General features: G+C 43.6%; 1 protein-coding gene across 8 annotated transcripts in view; it reads left to right on the top strand.

The window, feature by feature from the left end:
- LOC126457568 (nuclear receptor coactivator 7) overlaps positions 1 to 14,775 on the top strand; it is a 799,075-nt gene that overhangs the window by 323,926 nt on the left and 460,374 nt on the right. For all 8 annotated transcript variants that reach the window (XM_050093982.1, XM_050093983.1, XM_050093984.1 and 5 more), the window contains one exon: positions 2,913 to 3,022. In XM_050093982.1, coding sequence (XP_049949939.1) covers positions 2,913 to 3,022 — 110 coding nt within the window. The remainder of the gene's footprint in view (positions 1 to 2,912; positions 3,023 to 14,775) is intronic.

The raw sequence follows: 14,775 nt of genomic DNA on the forward strand, positions 1-14,775 counted from the left end.
CAACGAAAATATTTTCATGAAAATACATTCGTATTTATTTGTTTTATTTCCGAGTTTCCCGCTAAAACGCTCGCGGTGGTCACGTGACCTTGTTGTGGCTTTACGAGTCACAAAACTGTGTGTGTCACCCTGTGGATCGTAAGATACCTTGCGCGTTTCTTGCTATATTGTCGCAACGAATAAGTTAGCTGCAGATTTTTTTTTTTCGCGGCTTCAAGCACTAAAGAATCAGCCTCTTGAAGATAGGAAGACGAAATATTTTATGGGTCCTGTATTGGAAGGAATGAGTTATGAAACAAATCAGCTTTCTACAAAATTGAACTCACTTCAAACTGCATTTTGTCTCCAAGATGTGGTGGGAGTTTGAAGCGAAGGAGCGCGTGGTTTGAGAGGTGAACGCTGATGTACTTAGCACCAGCTGCTCACTGAATAATTCAGCGTACAAAAATAATTAAGTCTCTCTCTCTCTCTCTCTCTCTCTCTCTCTCTCTCTCTCTCTCTCCCCCCCCCCCTCCTCCCCCGTCCTCCTCCCTCCCGATTGCAAGGCGCCCGCACCGCAGTATAAAACGAAATACTTCTTTTACTTCAAATTTTGATGGTGCTTGCCCGACATACGCTACACGAAGCCCAGATGGCCTGGGAGTAAATTCGGCCGAGATGAGTAGCAGAACCCAGTACGTTGTTCTGAAAGATAGGACTCTCCTCAGAGATAATGGTGACGTCATGAGGGCCCCTGGAAAGTGCGATAGGACGTTCCCAGTTTCCATGTAGACAAACGGTATGTCTGATAGGATAGGGGGAATTCTTAGAGGGAAGAAGACCATCTTATTTTGCGGAACGCCATTGAGGAACTGCAGAGCACCAGCATTTGCGCCAGACGGCAGAACGATCCTGCTGCATCTAGAGTTCATCTTTTCAAAATACCAAAGCAACAAAATAAAAGGGAGATTAGGGCTTGTAAAGATGTATACGGACTATCACTTCCCGCTCGCTCCGTTTACCTCTCGAACAAGAAAGGGAGACTTCAGAAATGGCGCAGCGTAAATTCCGCTATGCACTGCATAGTATCTTGTGAGGTATACATGTAAATGTAGATCAGATTTCGAAAGACCATAATCGTGCTTCGTGTGTGAGGTCCATATGTGTACTGATGCGTACAGTCCAAAGCAACACTGTTGTCTTTGACTATAGAACAAAATCGCGCATTTCTTTAAAAGAGCACCGTAAGTTATTCCTACCTGTTCGAGGTAAGGCATACTTAAGACTAATAGCGTATAATACCTTATTTCTTAGTAGTTCCATTAGGACTGTGAATACGAATTAATGGCTTTGACAGATTTAGAAACTGCGTTCGGTATCTCATCAAACTGTGTTAGAAGGTTCCTGTGGAACGTCTTGATAATGTTGCATTTCTGTTGTGCATTTCGAAGTTCATTTACAAGTGGTACATTGATCCAGTGGACGGGGGCCGCCTTAAGATTACGCAGCAATAAATACAAAATTTAAGAATAAATATATCCTTAAGTAATGATAGCTGCTCCCCTGTAAAAGAATAGGATCTCTCTGGATTTCTCATTTTATTGCACAATCACATGGACCCTTTTTTTTTTGTTTTTTTTTGTTACTACTTAATATTCCGCAGTAAGATTCAGTATAAATCACTTGCGGAACACATTCCAAGTTATAAATAGAACAAATTATCAGTAATCGTTTGTTAAGTTCATAAATGAGAAAAAAGTGTTAACAATTGCATACTGAGCAGCTAAACAGCATTTTATGGTGTTTCAGATACGTGTTTTTAGAGAATGTCTCCGTATTTAACATTCCATTTTGAATCTGGAATTTAAGTTTGTCAGTACTGCTTTTCTCGAGGTCTGCGAACATTCGTCGTGAAATAATGGTGTCATCTTACAAATCAAACATACCACGTCAACACCCAATGAAGAACTACCTTGGAGTAAAGACACAACTGACACAGTTATTACGTTCCGATGTTCCGAGCTGATGAAGATGAATGCTTCGTTTTACAGATAGTGATTTTGTTCGGCACTACACTTCACACGATGATGATTAAGTGGTTGTTAAGTGTTAGCTGAGTAAAGAAATTCTAAATAAAAGAATTCACTTTCCTGTTATGAAAAAGATGGAGAACGATAATTACAGCAATGGGTATTCACGTAATATAAAAATTTCGGGTATGCAGATATTACTTGCATTATTTCCAGATAAATTGCAGATGACAAACCGGAGCAAAATATCAGCTGCACTGCAATTGATAGACAGCCTTACAAACACCAATGTGATACTGAGTTAGAAATTTTTGTTAATAGTGTTGGGAATATGAATACCATAATCCCAAAATTGTGTACATTATCATGCAAAAGTTTCACGTGTTTTACATAAAATAAATGAACCCACTGGCGGCAATGAAAATTAAACGAAACACATTTATGTGTTCACCAAGAACAATTTATGTTTGCTCCAGGTAGAACTACATTTCCATAATTGTCGTAACTGTCTAACTAGATAAACATTAAACATTAAATGCATAAAAATTTCAAAATTCAGGAAAGGGCTCGATTCCAACAAAAGGCAATATGTTTACAGGGTGAAGCACGTGGCCTAGACACAAATGATCATGACTGAACGCATGTTTTGTAACTGATGTTTTCTATACGTGACGACGGTCTGTTGCCTTACAAAAACCGGTAGTTCTAATAAAGTGACATACTGTTCTCGTGCCAAATAATGATTTTCCAGAGATACTTTAAAGCTGTAACTCATCGCCTCCTTAAAATCTGAGAAGTTGTTGCTGGGTTATTGAGCTCGTATTGTGCTGGAGTTGAGGCGCTACGCACAAGATTTGCATATTTGTGCCGCTTTGCGACTGTGGGCTTCCATTTGTGTTGCAGGAGCAAGAGCCGCAGCGTGGACCATGGCTTCGTGGCGCCTTTCGACTTGGACTCGCTGCGCTCCAAAGTGGAGGGCCGCTTTGAGTCCGTTGACAAGCTCTCCAGATCCGGTAAGTCGGACACGTCTCACGTATAATACTGTCCGGAAAACATTAGAGTATTAACTGGCAAAGTGACCTTAAGATCTGGCTAGGATGGCAACGCCCTCATGTTTACGACTGAGAACCGAGAGGGGAATCTAGCAGCAGTACACACGCCAGTAGCCTTAAAAGAAGAGCGCTGCCACATGCTGTACGTCTGCACGCTGATGCCCTGCGTGGGTACTGGATTGTAACTGAACCTAGTCACGTGACAGTGTTAGTTCCTGGTAGGACCGAGGCAATGGCTCGCTTTGTCAATAAATACAGTGCCTTCACTGTAAGAAACTCTGTGCACCATGATGTGTTCAGAAGTCCTACAACTAAGCTGAGTACGAAAAACTGGCTTTTGGGGCAAACGTGTAGGTTGTTGTAGATCCACTAATTTTGTTGAAATACACTACTGGCCATTAAAATTGCTACACCACGAAGATGACGTGCTACAGACGCAAAATTTAACCGACAGGAAGATGATGCTGTGATATGCAATGATTAGCTTTTCAGAGCATTCACACAAGGTTGGCGGCACCTACAACGTGCTGACATGAGGAAGGTTTCCAACCGATTTCTCATACACAAATAGCAGTTGACCGCCGTCGCCTGGTGAAACGTTGTTGCGATGCCTCATGTAAGGAGGAGAAATGCGTACCACCACGTTTCCGACTTTGATAAAGGTCGGATTGTAACCTATCGCGATTGCGGTTTATCGTATCGCGACATTGCTGCTCGCGTTGGTCGAGATCCCACGACTGTTAGCAGAATATGGAATTAATGGGTTCAGGAGGGTAATACGGAATACCGTGCTGGATCCCAACGGCCTCTTCTCACTAGCAGTCGAGATGACAGGCATCTTATCCGCATGGCTGTAACGGATCGTGCAGCCACGTCTCGATCCCTGAGTTAACAGACGGGGACGTTTGCAAGACAATAACCATCTGCACGAATAGTTAGACGACGTTTGCAGCAGCATGGACTGACTATCAGCACGGAGACGATGGCTGCGGTTACCCTTGAAGCTGCATCACAGACAGGAGCGCCTGCGATGGTGTACTCAACGACGAACCTGGGTGCACGAATGGCAAAACGTTAGTTTTTCGGATGAATCCAGGTTCTGTTTACAGCATCATGATGGTCGTATTCGTGTTTGGCGACATCGCGTTGAACGCACTTTGGAAGCGTGTATTCGTCTTCGCCATACTGGCGTATCACCCGGCGTGATGGTATGGGGTGCCATTGGTTACACGTCTCGGTCACCTCTTCTTCGCACTGACGGCACTTTGAACAGTGGACGTTACATTTCAGATGTGTTAGACCCGTGGCTCTGCCCTTCATTCGATCCCTGCGAAACCCTACATTTCAGCAGGATAATGCACGACCGCATGTTGCAGGTCCTGTACGGGCCTTTCTGGATACAGAAAATATTAGATTTCTGCCCTGGCCAGCACATTCTCCAGATCTCTCACCAACTGAAAACGCCTGGTCAATGGTGGCCGAGCAACTGGCTCGTCACAATACGCCAGTCACTACTCTTGAACTGTGGTATCGTGTTGAAGCTGCATGGGCAGCTATACCTGTGCACGACATCCAAGCTCTGTCTGGCTCAATGCCCAGGCGTATGAAGGCCGTTATTACGGCCAGAGGTGGGTGTTCTGGTTACTGATTTCTCAGGATCTATGCACCCAAATTGCGTGAAAATTTAATTGCATGTCAGTTCTAGTATATTTGCCCAATGAATACATGTTTATCATCTGCATTTCTTCTTGGTGTAGCAATTTTAATGGCCAGTAGTGTAGTATACACATCATTGGTAAAATAAGTTCTGAACGTCCAACAGGGCATTAGCACTAAAAGTACAATTATCTGAACTACTTGGAAACCTATGAGCCTGTAATACTGAATTTCGCAACTGACATATGGTTCATATTCTTCTAAGGAAAATTTGGGTAAAAATTCGTCGTTCTACTCACTGTCAGATACGTAAAAATCTGACCTGAAATTCTTCTCTGTACCGTATGTTTTGTAGAACTTAATAACATACCATCTTCCTTCTTCATAGTCACTGGTGCGTCAAATTAGTGTCCTTATTAACATACTCATTTCGTAGAGGTTCCAATACCTAACACGGCTTTCCTTTAAAGTAAGATCACAGTGAAGAGTGGCTGGATATTGTTTCATTGTACTCATACACCCAAAGAATGTCAGCTTTCCGCTTTCGAAACTATTACTGGACTTTTTCTTTATGCATACAATGTCTAATTCTGGCAATCTTTTTTTTCTCAGTAATAATTTGGCTGCTTCTAGTAGCAGCTGTTACTATCCCATCTACAAAAATTACTTTCGCATATTATCCAGAAAATATCTAGATACATAGGCATTATTATATCTACTTATAACCTATTTCCGTAGTGTCATTTAACTGGGTACCGCTCAGGCTAAGACATTTAGAATCCATTTCGAGTTCCTTAAGACCTTATACTCAGTGAGATGTTACTGTTACTACTTAAACACAGCGTAAACTGATCAGTTAACGGCCTGTAGTTGCTGTGGTGCCCATCTCACGGCTGCCTTTGTTCCTTATCGTGTCACTGCCTGAGCGGTATTTTTCCACATCTACCCGGCACGTATCCAGTATTGTTTTCTCATGAAAGTTTCCACCCAACCAGTTTCCACAAGCTACTAGAGTCGTTCAAGAAAAAGCAGTAGATCGGTTTTCTGATTATATAATCTGATTATACATTAACGCCATGGTTAGTTTAATATATAAACCTAGAAATATCATATGGATGAAATCCTCTGTTGCTCACATTTCGCAGTGTCAGCGTCGAAAGTCGTTTGACTTTAATATGAAATGAAATGTGGGCTGCTACAAATGTTAACTGTCATGAGAATTGCTTTTTCACCGCTTGGTCGCAGTGGGTCGGTAGTTTCCGTAATAATGCCTGTGTTGAAGGCTGTTATCGAAATGCCTTACCTTTATTGAGCCTTCTTCTAGTACAAGTTTAGAGGTAACGAAACAACTTAATAGTGTGAAAATTAAGTGACTGAAACTACGTTCTGCTGAAACCTGTCGCAAGTGAAAACCTTCCTTCGTTTTGTTGAGGCCTTATGGTTCAATATAATACAGTTTTTATTGTTGAGCATTCGACCGATCTGAGAGGCAAAGCTCATGTTCTACGCTTGCATCTTGTTTTAAAGAGAGAAGTCTATTATTAAAATAAATAGTTTGTACACTCCATTACTTTTTTCATTGTTCGAGTTACTTTACTCAGATTATCAGTGTCTGCATCTAATCAGGAATTATTAGAGATTTGCAGTTACCATGTCAACATGTGTCGTACTTGAATTAGGTTTCATCATCACTATTACCGTAACACAGCACATCACTCAGACTGAAGCTACGATATAGTAACAGAAATTCATGACGAGGAGACGGCCTGGAAAAATAATAAGATTACTAGGAGAGAAGAAGGGAAAAATATGGGTATTACGGAAGATGGGAGAATATAGACAGCAAGAGGGTAAAGGGTTTATTGTTGGACAGGAGGGGAGACAGCCGAGATACGCCTAACGGAATGTAATCCGAAGATGGGAAAGGCTTATCTCTTCTTGACTGTAGCCTGATTTTACATCAGACACGGGCCACTTGGTAGTTCGTTCGACAAACGTAGATTACATTAATGAAGAGATCTGATGGTAAGGAGAAAGGACATGATCAACTAGTGCTCCGAAGCATTCATGGCTACCTCATTTTGCGTGAAATTTTCATTATTTGTAGCTTCTTTAACCACGTCACAGTTATATAGGTTTGGAACAACGGAGGAATTACTAGCTTTTTCTTCCTTGTTAGTAAGAGACCTTTCGCGAACGTTCCGAAGTGCATCACTAATGCGGCTTTCGTCGCCGCCGCTCCGCTGTTGACCACCTTGTGACCCTGTCGACATTCATCATGAACAACTTTTTGCGAAGGCGCCAAACGGTAGCCGTGTTCTTCGACTTGGAGAAGGCTTATGATACCTGTTGGAGAGGAGGTATCCTCCGCACTATGCACAAGTGGGGCCTACGCGGTCGTCTGCCCCTTTTTATTGATTCCTTTTTAACGGATCGAAAGTTTAGGGTACGTGTGGGTTCCGTATTGTCCGACGTCTTCCTCCAGGAGAACGGAGTGCCTCAGGGCTCCGTCTTGAGCGTAGCCCTTTTTGCCATCGCGATCAATCCAATTATGGATTGCATTCCACCTAATGTCTCAGGCTCTCTCTTTGTCGATGACTTCGCGATCTACTGCAGTGCCCAGAGAACATGCCTCCTGGAGCGCTGCCTCCAGCGTTGTCTAGACAGCCTCTACTCATGGAGCGTGGCAAATGGCTTCCGGTTCTCTGAAGAGAAGACGGTTTGTATCAACTTTTGGCGATATAAAGCGTTCCTTCCGCCATCCTTACATCTCGGTCCCGTTGTTCTCCCATTCGTGGACACAACTCAGTTTCTAGGGCTCACGTTGGACCGGAAACTGTGTTGGTCTCCACATGTCTCTTATTTGGCGGCCCGTTGTACACGTTCCCTTAATGTCCTCAGAGTTCTTAGCGGTTCATCTTGGGGAGCGGATCGCACTGTCCTGCTTCGCTTGTATCGGTCCATAGTCCGATCGAAGCTGGATTATGGGAGCTTCGTCTACTCGTCCGCTCGGCCGTGCCTCTTACGCCGGCTCAACTCCATCCACCATCGGGGGATACGTCTTGCGACCGGAGCCTTCTACACTAGTCCTGTCGAGAGTCTTTACGCTGAAGCTGCCGAGTTACCATTGACCTACCGGCGCGACATACTGCTGTGTCGGTATGCCTGCCGGCTGTTGTCTATGCCCGAACACCCCTCTTACAAGTCCTTCTTCGCCGATTCTCTCGACCGTCAGTACGGGTTGTATGTGTCTGCCCTGCTGCCCCCCGGAGTCCGCTTCCGTCGCCTGCTTCGACAATTGGATTTTGCCCTCCCTACCACCTTCAGAGAGGGTGAGAGCCCGACACCACCTTGGCTCCAGGCTCCGGTTCCTATTTATCTCGACCTCAGCTCACTCCCGAAGGAGGGTACTCCGGCTGCAGTGTATTGCTCACGGTTTGTCGAACTTCGTGCTCGACTTGCTGGTCACACCTTTATTTACACCGATGGCTCCAAAACTGACGATGGTGTCGGCTGTGCCCTTGTCGTCGGGACCGCCACCTTTAAATACCGGCTCCTTGACCAATGTTCCAGCTTTACGGCCGAGCTTTTTGCTCTCCATCAGGCCATTCAGTATGCCCGCCGCCACCGCCATTCATCGTATGTACTCTGCACTGACTCACTCAGTGCTCTTCAGAGCCTTGGGGCTCCCTATCCGGTCCATCCCTTGATTCAACGAATACAGCAGTCCCTCCATTCTTTCGCTGACAATGGCGGTTCTGTCAGCTTTCTGTGGGTCCCCGGACATGTAGGAGTGCCTGGGAATGAGGCTGCGGATGCTGCAGCCAAGGCTGCAGTCCTCCAGCCTCGGCCAGCCTCCCATTGTGTCCCGTCATCTGACGTTTGTGGGGATGTATGTAAGAGGCTTGTGTCCTTGTGGTGGGATGCTTGGTCATCCCTCCAAGGAAACAAGCTCCAGGCAGTAAAACCGCTCCCAACTGCTTGGACAACTTCCTCCCGACCATCTCGGCGCGAGGAGGTCCTTCTGACCAGGTTGCGGATTGGGCATTGCCGGTTTAGCCACCGCTACCTGCTCTCTGGTAACCCAGCCCCGCAGTGCCCTTGTGGTCAGGCATTAACGGTGCGCCATGTTTTATTGTCGTGTCCCCGTTTTAGTCAATTTCGTGTTGTCCTGTCCCTGCCATCTACCTTACCGGATGTTTTAGCTGATGACGCTCGAGCAGCTGCTCGTCTTCTGTGTTTTATAACTTTAACTGGCTTGACCAAAGACATTTAACCTTTTTACTTATTTCATCTGCATCTTTGTCAGGTCCTTTTGATGTCCCCCCATCCCCTTGAGTTTTAGCAGGTTCCTTGTGCTCTAACACCAGTGACTGGGCGCTAATGACCTCAGCAGTTGAGCGCCCTTAAACCCTACCAAAAAAAAAAAAAAAAGTGCATCACTGATAGGTCAAACCATTGAGACGACGGCTCGCCGCTGGACTGATACACGCCTGGTGCCGTTGCACGAAGTAAGGAAAGTGTACAGGTTGTTCCGCAATTCTTATTACAGACTTCTAACAGTTGCAGAGGGGACCTAGAAGACAAAAGCCTTAATAAGAAATCCATATCCGGTGATGTACCGTGTGACTCTAACATAAGTTTCTAAGATCAGATCACGTCCAAGTCTTCCGTTTCACGGTGCGCAAACGATGGTGACAATGTGGGCTATATAGCAGTCCATGGCATGTGCAATGTGTAGAGTACTCCTCTACGTGAAGAACAACGTCCTTTTTAAGTCGAGATTACCATTACGCCGCAGTGGTAATGAATACATTTCGTATCTCGTAGTCTATACTAGAATGTTCCAAACTTTTTCTCATGACGACATTCCTCTAATACATATAGTACCTCGAGACACCCGCTCACTAACATTAATAAAAGAAATTCTATGGTCGCTATTTTAAAACAATAATTTTATTTCTGATTTATAAGTAGAGTGCAATTATACATTAAACAACTTTCATAGATACAAAACTTTAGAATACTTCAAGGAATTTAGTGGCTCAAATGGGCTGGACGAGCATTACAAATCTGAATTTATTAGTCTCGCGTCACCACTGATCCTGTCACTCAACATCGCAGTGGTGTTTGGGCACACAGTTTGGAAAGCTTTGCCGTACACCATATGACTGTGTCGTAATATACAAAGCTGATTTCTGTCAACGAATGTAAAACTGACCTTAAGGTACTGTGATGACAAGTATTTACTCTGGAACTTAAAATCTCCGACGAGAGCAAAAAATACGTCTTGTGAAAGTGTTCCCTGCAAGCTACACGAGTTGTTCTGTACAAGGTGTAAGAGAATAGTGATTTGGTAATAGTTAAGTTATCGATGTTAATTAGGCAACAGTGTATTAATACATGTTATTTTCACTATGTGCGTAGCCTCTCAGTTGTTTAATGTTGAGTATTGTTGAAGTTAAAATGCTCAACGTACAAATGACAATAACATTTGTACATGGGTGCTAAAGCACAGGGTAATTATTTATGGCATTTTTTGTAATGTAACTGGCATGTATGATATTAATGTCATTTATGTATACACTCTATTAATCTTTTTTCTTTTGCTGTAGACCTCTTGCTGTAGACCACTTGATAATGACCTTAAGGCCGAAATTGCAATACCGGAAATTAATAATTTTCACGGTCACTGGTGACTATGAGTCTTCTGAAAAAATTATGACTGATCCTCAAACACGATAAATGTACCAGTTTGTCGCAGCCGTTTTTGTACTCGGACGAAAATGATACAGGATGTCATAACTACAGCTGGAAGTGACACTGAGCCCTCATCTGAGTTTTGTGCGTACCTTGAAGAGGGATATCCAAAAGTGATCTGATCTTTGAACGTATTTTACATCCGAATCGTAAATTTCCGGATATGGACTCATTGTTAAGACATGCAAATAATTGAGAGGCGGCTGCTAGATTTGCTAATGGTAAGTTCGAGCAACACGCAGGTATTACGGATATGCTTCGGGAAGTCAACTGGGAATCCCTGGAGGGAAGGTGATATTCTTTCCGAAGAACGCTATTGAGAAAATTTAGAGAACGGGCATTTGAAGCTGACTGCAGAACGATTCTGTTGCCTCAAACGTACATTGCACTTAAGGACCACGAATGTAAGATGAGAGAAATTAGGGCTCCTACGGAGGTATATAGACGGTCGTTTTTCCCACGTTCTGTTTGCAAGTGGTACGGAAAAGGGAGTGACAAGTAGCGGTACGCGGTACCCTCTGCCACGCGCATAAGTGGATTGCGAAGTGTCGATGTAGATACAGACGTTGTTAAAACTTTATCTACTCCATAACCCGTAAAAGCCTATAATAGAAAGTGTGAAACACCCCGTGTAAGCGGAGCGGAGGCGAATGGGGAATCATTCTGACGACGGTATGGGCCGCAAGTTGGGAAATCCACCAACATAAGCGACTCTGACAAAGGGCAGTTAGCTATAGTCTGGCGCCTGGGAACGAGTTGGTCAGCTGTCCGCGTGCTACAGCCGTGGAAAAATCCCCTTCCAATAGCTTTGCTGTCAACAAATTATTAAGCTCCAACCTCACGACAAGAAAAGTGTCTCCTACGCATTGCAAAATATTGTGTGCGAGGCAAGGACGTCATGATCGCTGAAATTCGAGGCTGGAGTCCAGTCTACCCACAGACGTAACCAAAGCAGGGAAACTGGCGAAGCTGACCCTGGTGTGGATGTGAAGACCGGTGGGACCACTCACTCGTGCGTCAGTCGGGTAAAGTTGCCTCGATGCTGACTGACTCCCACAGCCTCTGCCGCAAAGAACGTGTTTGACACGTGCGTAGTCTTGGCAGGCTGACACGTACTCCATGAAATTACGTCACTCAGTCTGAGTGTTCACTTTTTCTGTCCAGCTGATAACATTCATAAGTGGAGGCTATATGTACGAAACGCTACCATTAACAGTGTTTAACCGTTTTGGATGGTATAGTGTTAACAAGTTAACAAACCTTAAATATTGTCGCTGTTTGTGGCATATAAATAAGTTCAATTGTAACACAAAGAAAATGAATCTGCTTTTATAGCCCATGAACATTGACATCTGTGTTGTTGCCTGGCAGCAGTGGCCATTCTACTCTATATAATTATTGGTTCAGTAACAGTAAGGGATCATTTGCCACCAATGATATGATGGATCGTAAAAGTTGCAAGTACATTAGTATTTGTTGAATGATGGTTTTAGGCCTTTATTTGATCGCTATATGTCGAACTATTAGAGCTATTCCCGTTACTAGGAGGGAATTTTTAATGACTGATCATTAAACAAGGCTTGCGCGCTACGCAGGAGGGTGAATAGGCAAGCGTAACGACAACTGAAATGAGATGCATGATTTCTGCAGAAATAGCTATGCAGAGTAGCAGAACGATACGCCAGCAGATAATATTTTCGACGATAACAATCGAATAGGTCGTCTACAAAGAACATTGTGCACAGTCTTGACAGTGTAATATTCATCTAAAAGAATTAGACTAGATCGTATTCTGTTGATGTGAACGATATGGAACTGAAGACTGACGGAGAAACTCGACGCTCCATTCTGCTCCTCAGGGCATTGCAACTCTGTATATATCTTAGCCTCTTCAATAAGTTTCCTCCGTGGCGCCCGTAGAAAAAAAGGTAAGCTGAATAGTGAAGTTGCCTCGAACAGAAGCGCTCGTGTTAAAATTCATCGCGTGCGAGACGTAGAGATGGAACACCTGTGACGCCGGAAGAAACCTTTCTGGCGTTACCCTGCAGCGATTTAGTCTCAGAACGTTTTGTACAGGCGAGACTGAGAAGAAAATATAATGGAAAATCAAAACACTTAAAGTTTTTGTTACGCGATAATGAAACAAAGGTAAGAAACACTGATGAGAAACATGCCGCGAAGTTATAAAAGTGATTTTAGAGAGAATTGTGCTGTAGTGAAAGTTGACGAAGAAAATGAAACAATAGGAGAAGTGGCAACTAATAGATATGATTCGATTTATCGACTTACTCGATGTGTGTAATGATACTCTCGTGTAATGGCCTAGGTAGAGTAGCTCGTCTCACTGTTCCACCAGTTGACGCAGTAAGACACTGCTAACTAGAGGTGAAGACCACCAGTGACATAGCTGTTCATAGGGCCACCATGACACCAAGCAGCGTATTCACTGTACAACTTACCGCTAGGCACACTTTGTTCTTCCAAATACTAACTATCGCAGTGAACAGGAAGTTACTAACAGAGAATTTGTATTAACGGGCTCTGTGTTGTTGTGTAGTGCAAAGGTTTCACGCTTCGTATGCCATAGCTATTTTGTGCTTCATCAGTCGTTCCGTGCGTTTGATACCGTCCTTTGTCTTCCCGTATTTCGTGTTCATATTTTCACTTGCACATAACGCTTACTCTTGACGTCCTCTCTCATCTCGTTTGTACCTTAGAGTATTTCTTTACCCCTGCAAGTTACCCTTCTGCTGTTCCTTACAACACAATTAACGATCCTCGGATCCCGTAGCTGATGCCCCACGAAGCTGTAAGTAGCACAGCGCCACAGCGCCAAGAGTGGCAGCTAATTTCAGTGGACGCTAAGTCTCTGGCAACATACTTAGTTGTGCATCACTTGAAAAGAATGCTGCCTTGCACTTGGTCTCATCACTTGTTGCCACGACTTCGATTAGAATTTGTGTTGTACTCAGTTTTATGTCAGATGCATATCTGGACAGTTGACAAAAATTCCTTTAATGACCCACTGTAGCCTCATGTCAAGTGGCTGTAATAAATAAAATGGTCACGTGCCTCCCATCAAGGTACAGGTCTTTAGTCATGATTCCATTTCGGTGGCTTGCATGTCTGTCGCTGTTTCATTTATTTCAGCAGCTGATTATTCGCTTCTCGAGATTGAGTTCACCCCACTTCACAAAAATTATGAGGTGGTGAACAGGACTCGAAGCCAAATATCAGCTCTGATAACTTACCAGCCGTAATCACTTTGCTTCGATGCGATCATTGAAATGAGATTAGGTACGAATCTCACCTCATAAATAATACATCGATTCAGTCAGCATGAATACTTACACCATAGAGTGTATCGCAAAAAATGGCTACTGCGCGTTTGAGCCTTAATCAAGATAAATAAGACGTATGTATGTCAGAAAAGTTATTTCACCGTGTAATCCTTACTGTTACACTGAAAAACAGTCGCCATACTCAGCTCTAGCCTCATTCTTTAAACTTCGTCGCCAGCACGCACTTCACTTTTAATGGGTTAAACTATATTCTCCCTCCCCACTACGCCCTCCTTTCTGTCTTTTATGCATACGCAACACAGTATTCTCTCTACATTTAGTGTTTGAATATTAACCATAGTGGTCAGATGGATATTTCTAATATATAATTAGAGCTGTTCAATTATTTTGTTACAGGCCCTACATGTAGCCCTCATGCGTTTCTCACCCTTGACTTAGACTCTTCTCCATGTAAGCATGATGGCGTATTAATGCCCAGGACGTGCTAATTGTTTATCGTGCTGATACAATAGCTTCATACCTAGCATTCATATACACCTAAAATATGAAAAGTTCCATAGGTCACATCAATATTCAAGAAAGGGAATAGGAGTAATTGGCTATATTACACAGGCATATCACTGACTCCGATTTGCAGTAGGATTTTGGTACGTATACTGTGTTCGAACAATACGAATTATCTCGAACAAAACCATCTATTCACACATTGTCACCACGGACTCAAAGTATCGTTCTTGTGAAACACAATTGGTCCTTTTTCACACCAGGTAATGAGTGCTATCGACAGTGAATCTCAGATTGATTCCATGTTTATAGATTTCGAGAACGACACCGTTCTTCTAAGCAGCTTCTAATCAATTTGCGTGCCTATGGAGTATAGTCTCCGTTGTGCGACTGCACTCGTGATTTCCAGTGAGGAAGGTCGCAGATCACAATAATCGACGGGAGATAATATAGTGAAACAGAAGTGATAGCTGGCGTTCCCGGTGAAGTGTT

This window comes from Schistocerca serialis, chromosome 2, assembly GCF_023864345.2.
Source record: "Schistocerca serialis cubense isolate TAMUIC-IGC-003099 chromosome 2, iqSchSeri2.2, whole genome shotgun sequence".
NCBI lineage: Eukaryota > Metazoa > Arthropoda > Insecta > Orthoptera > Acrididae > Schistocerca > Schistocerca serialis.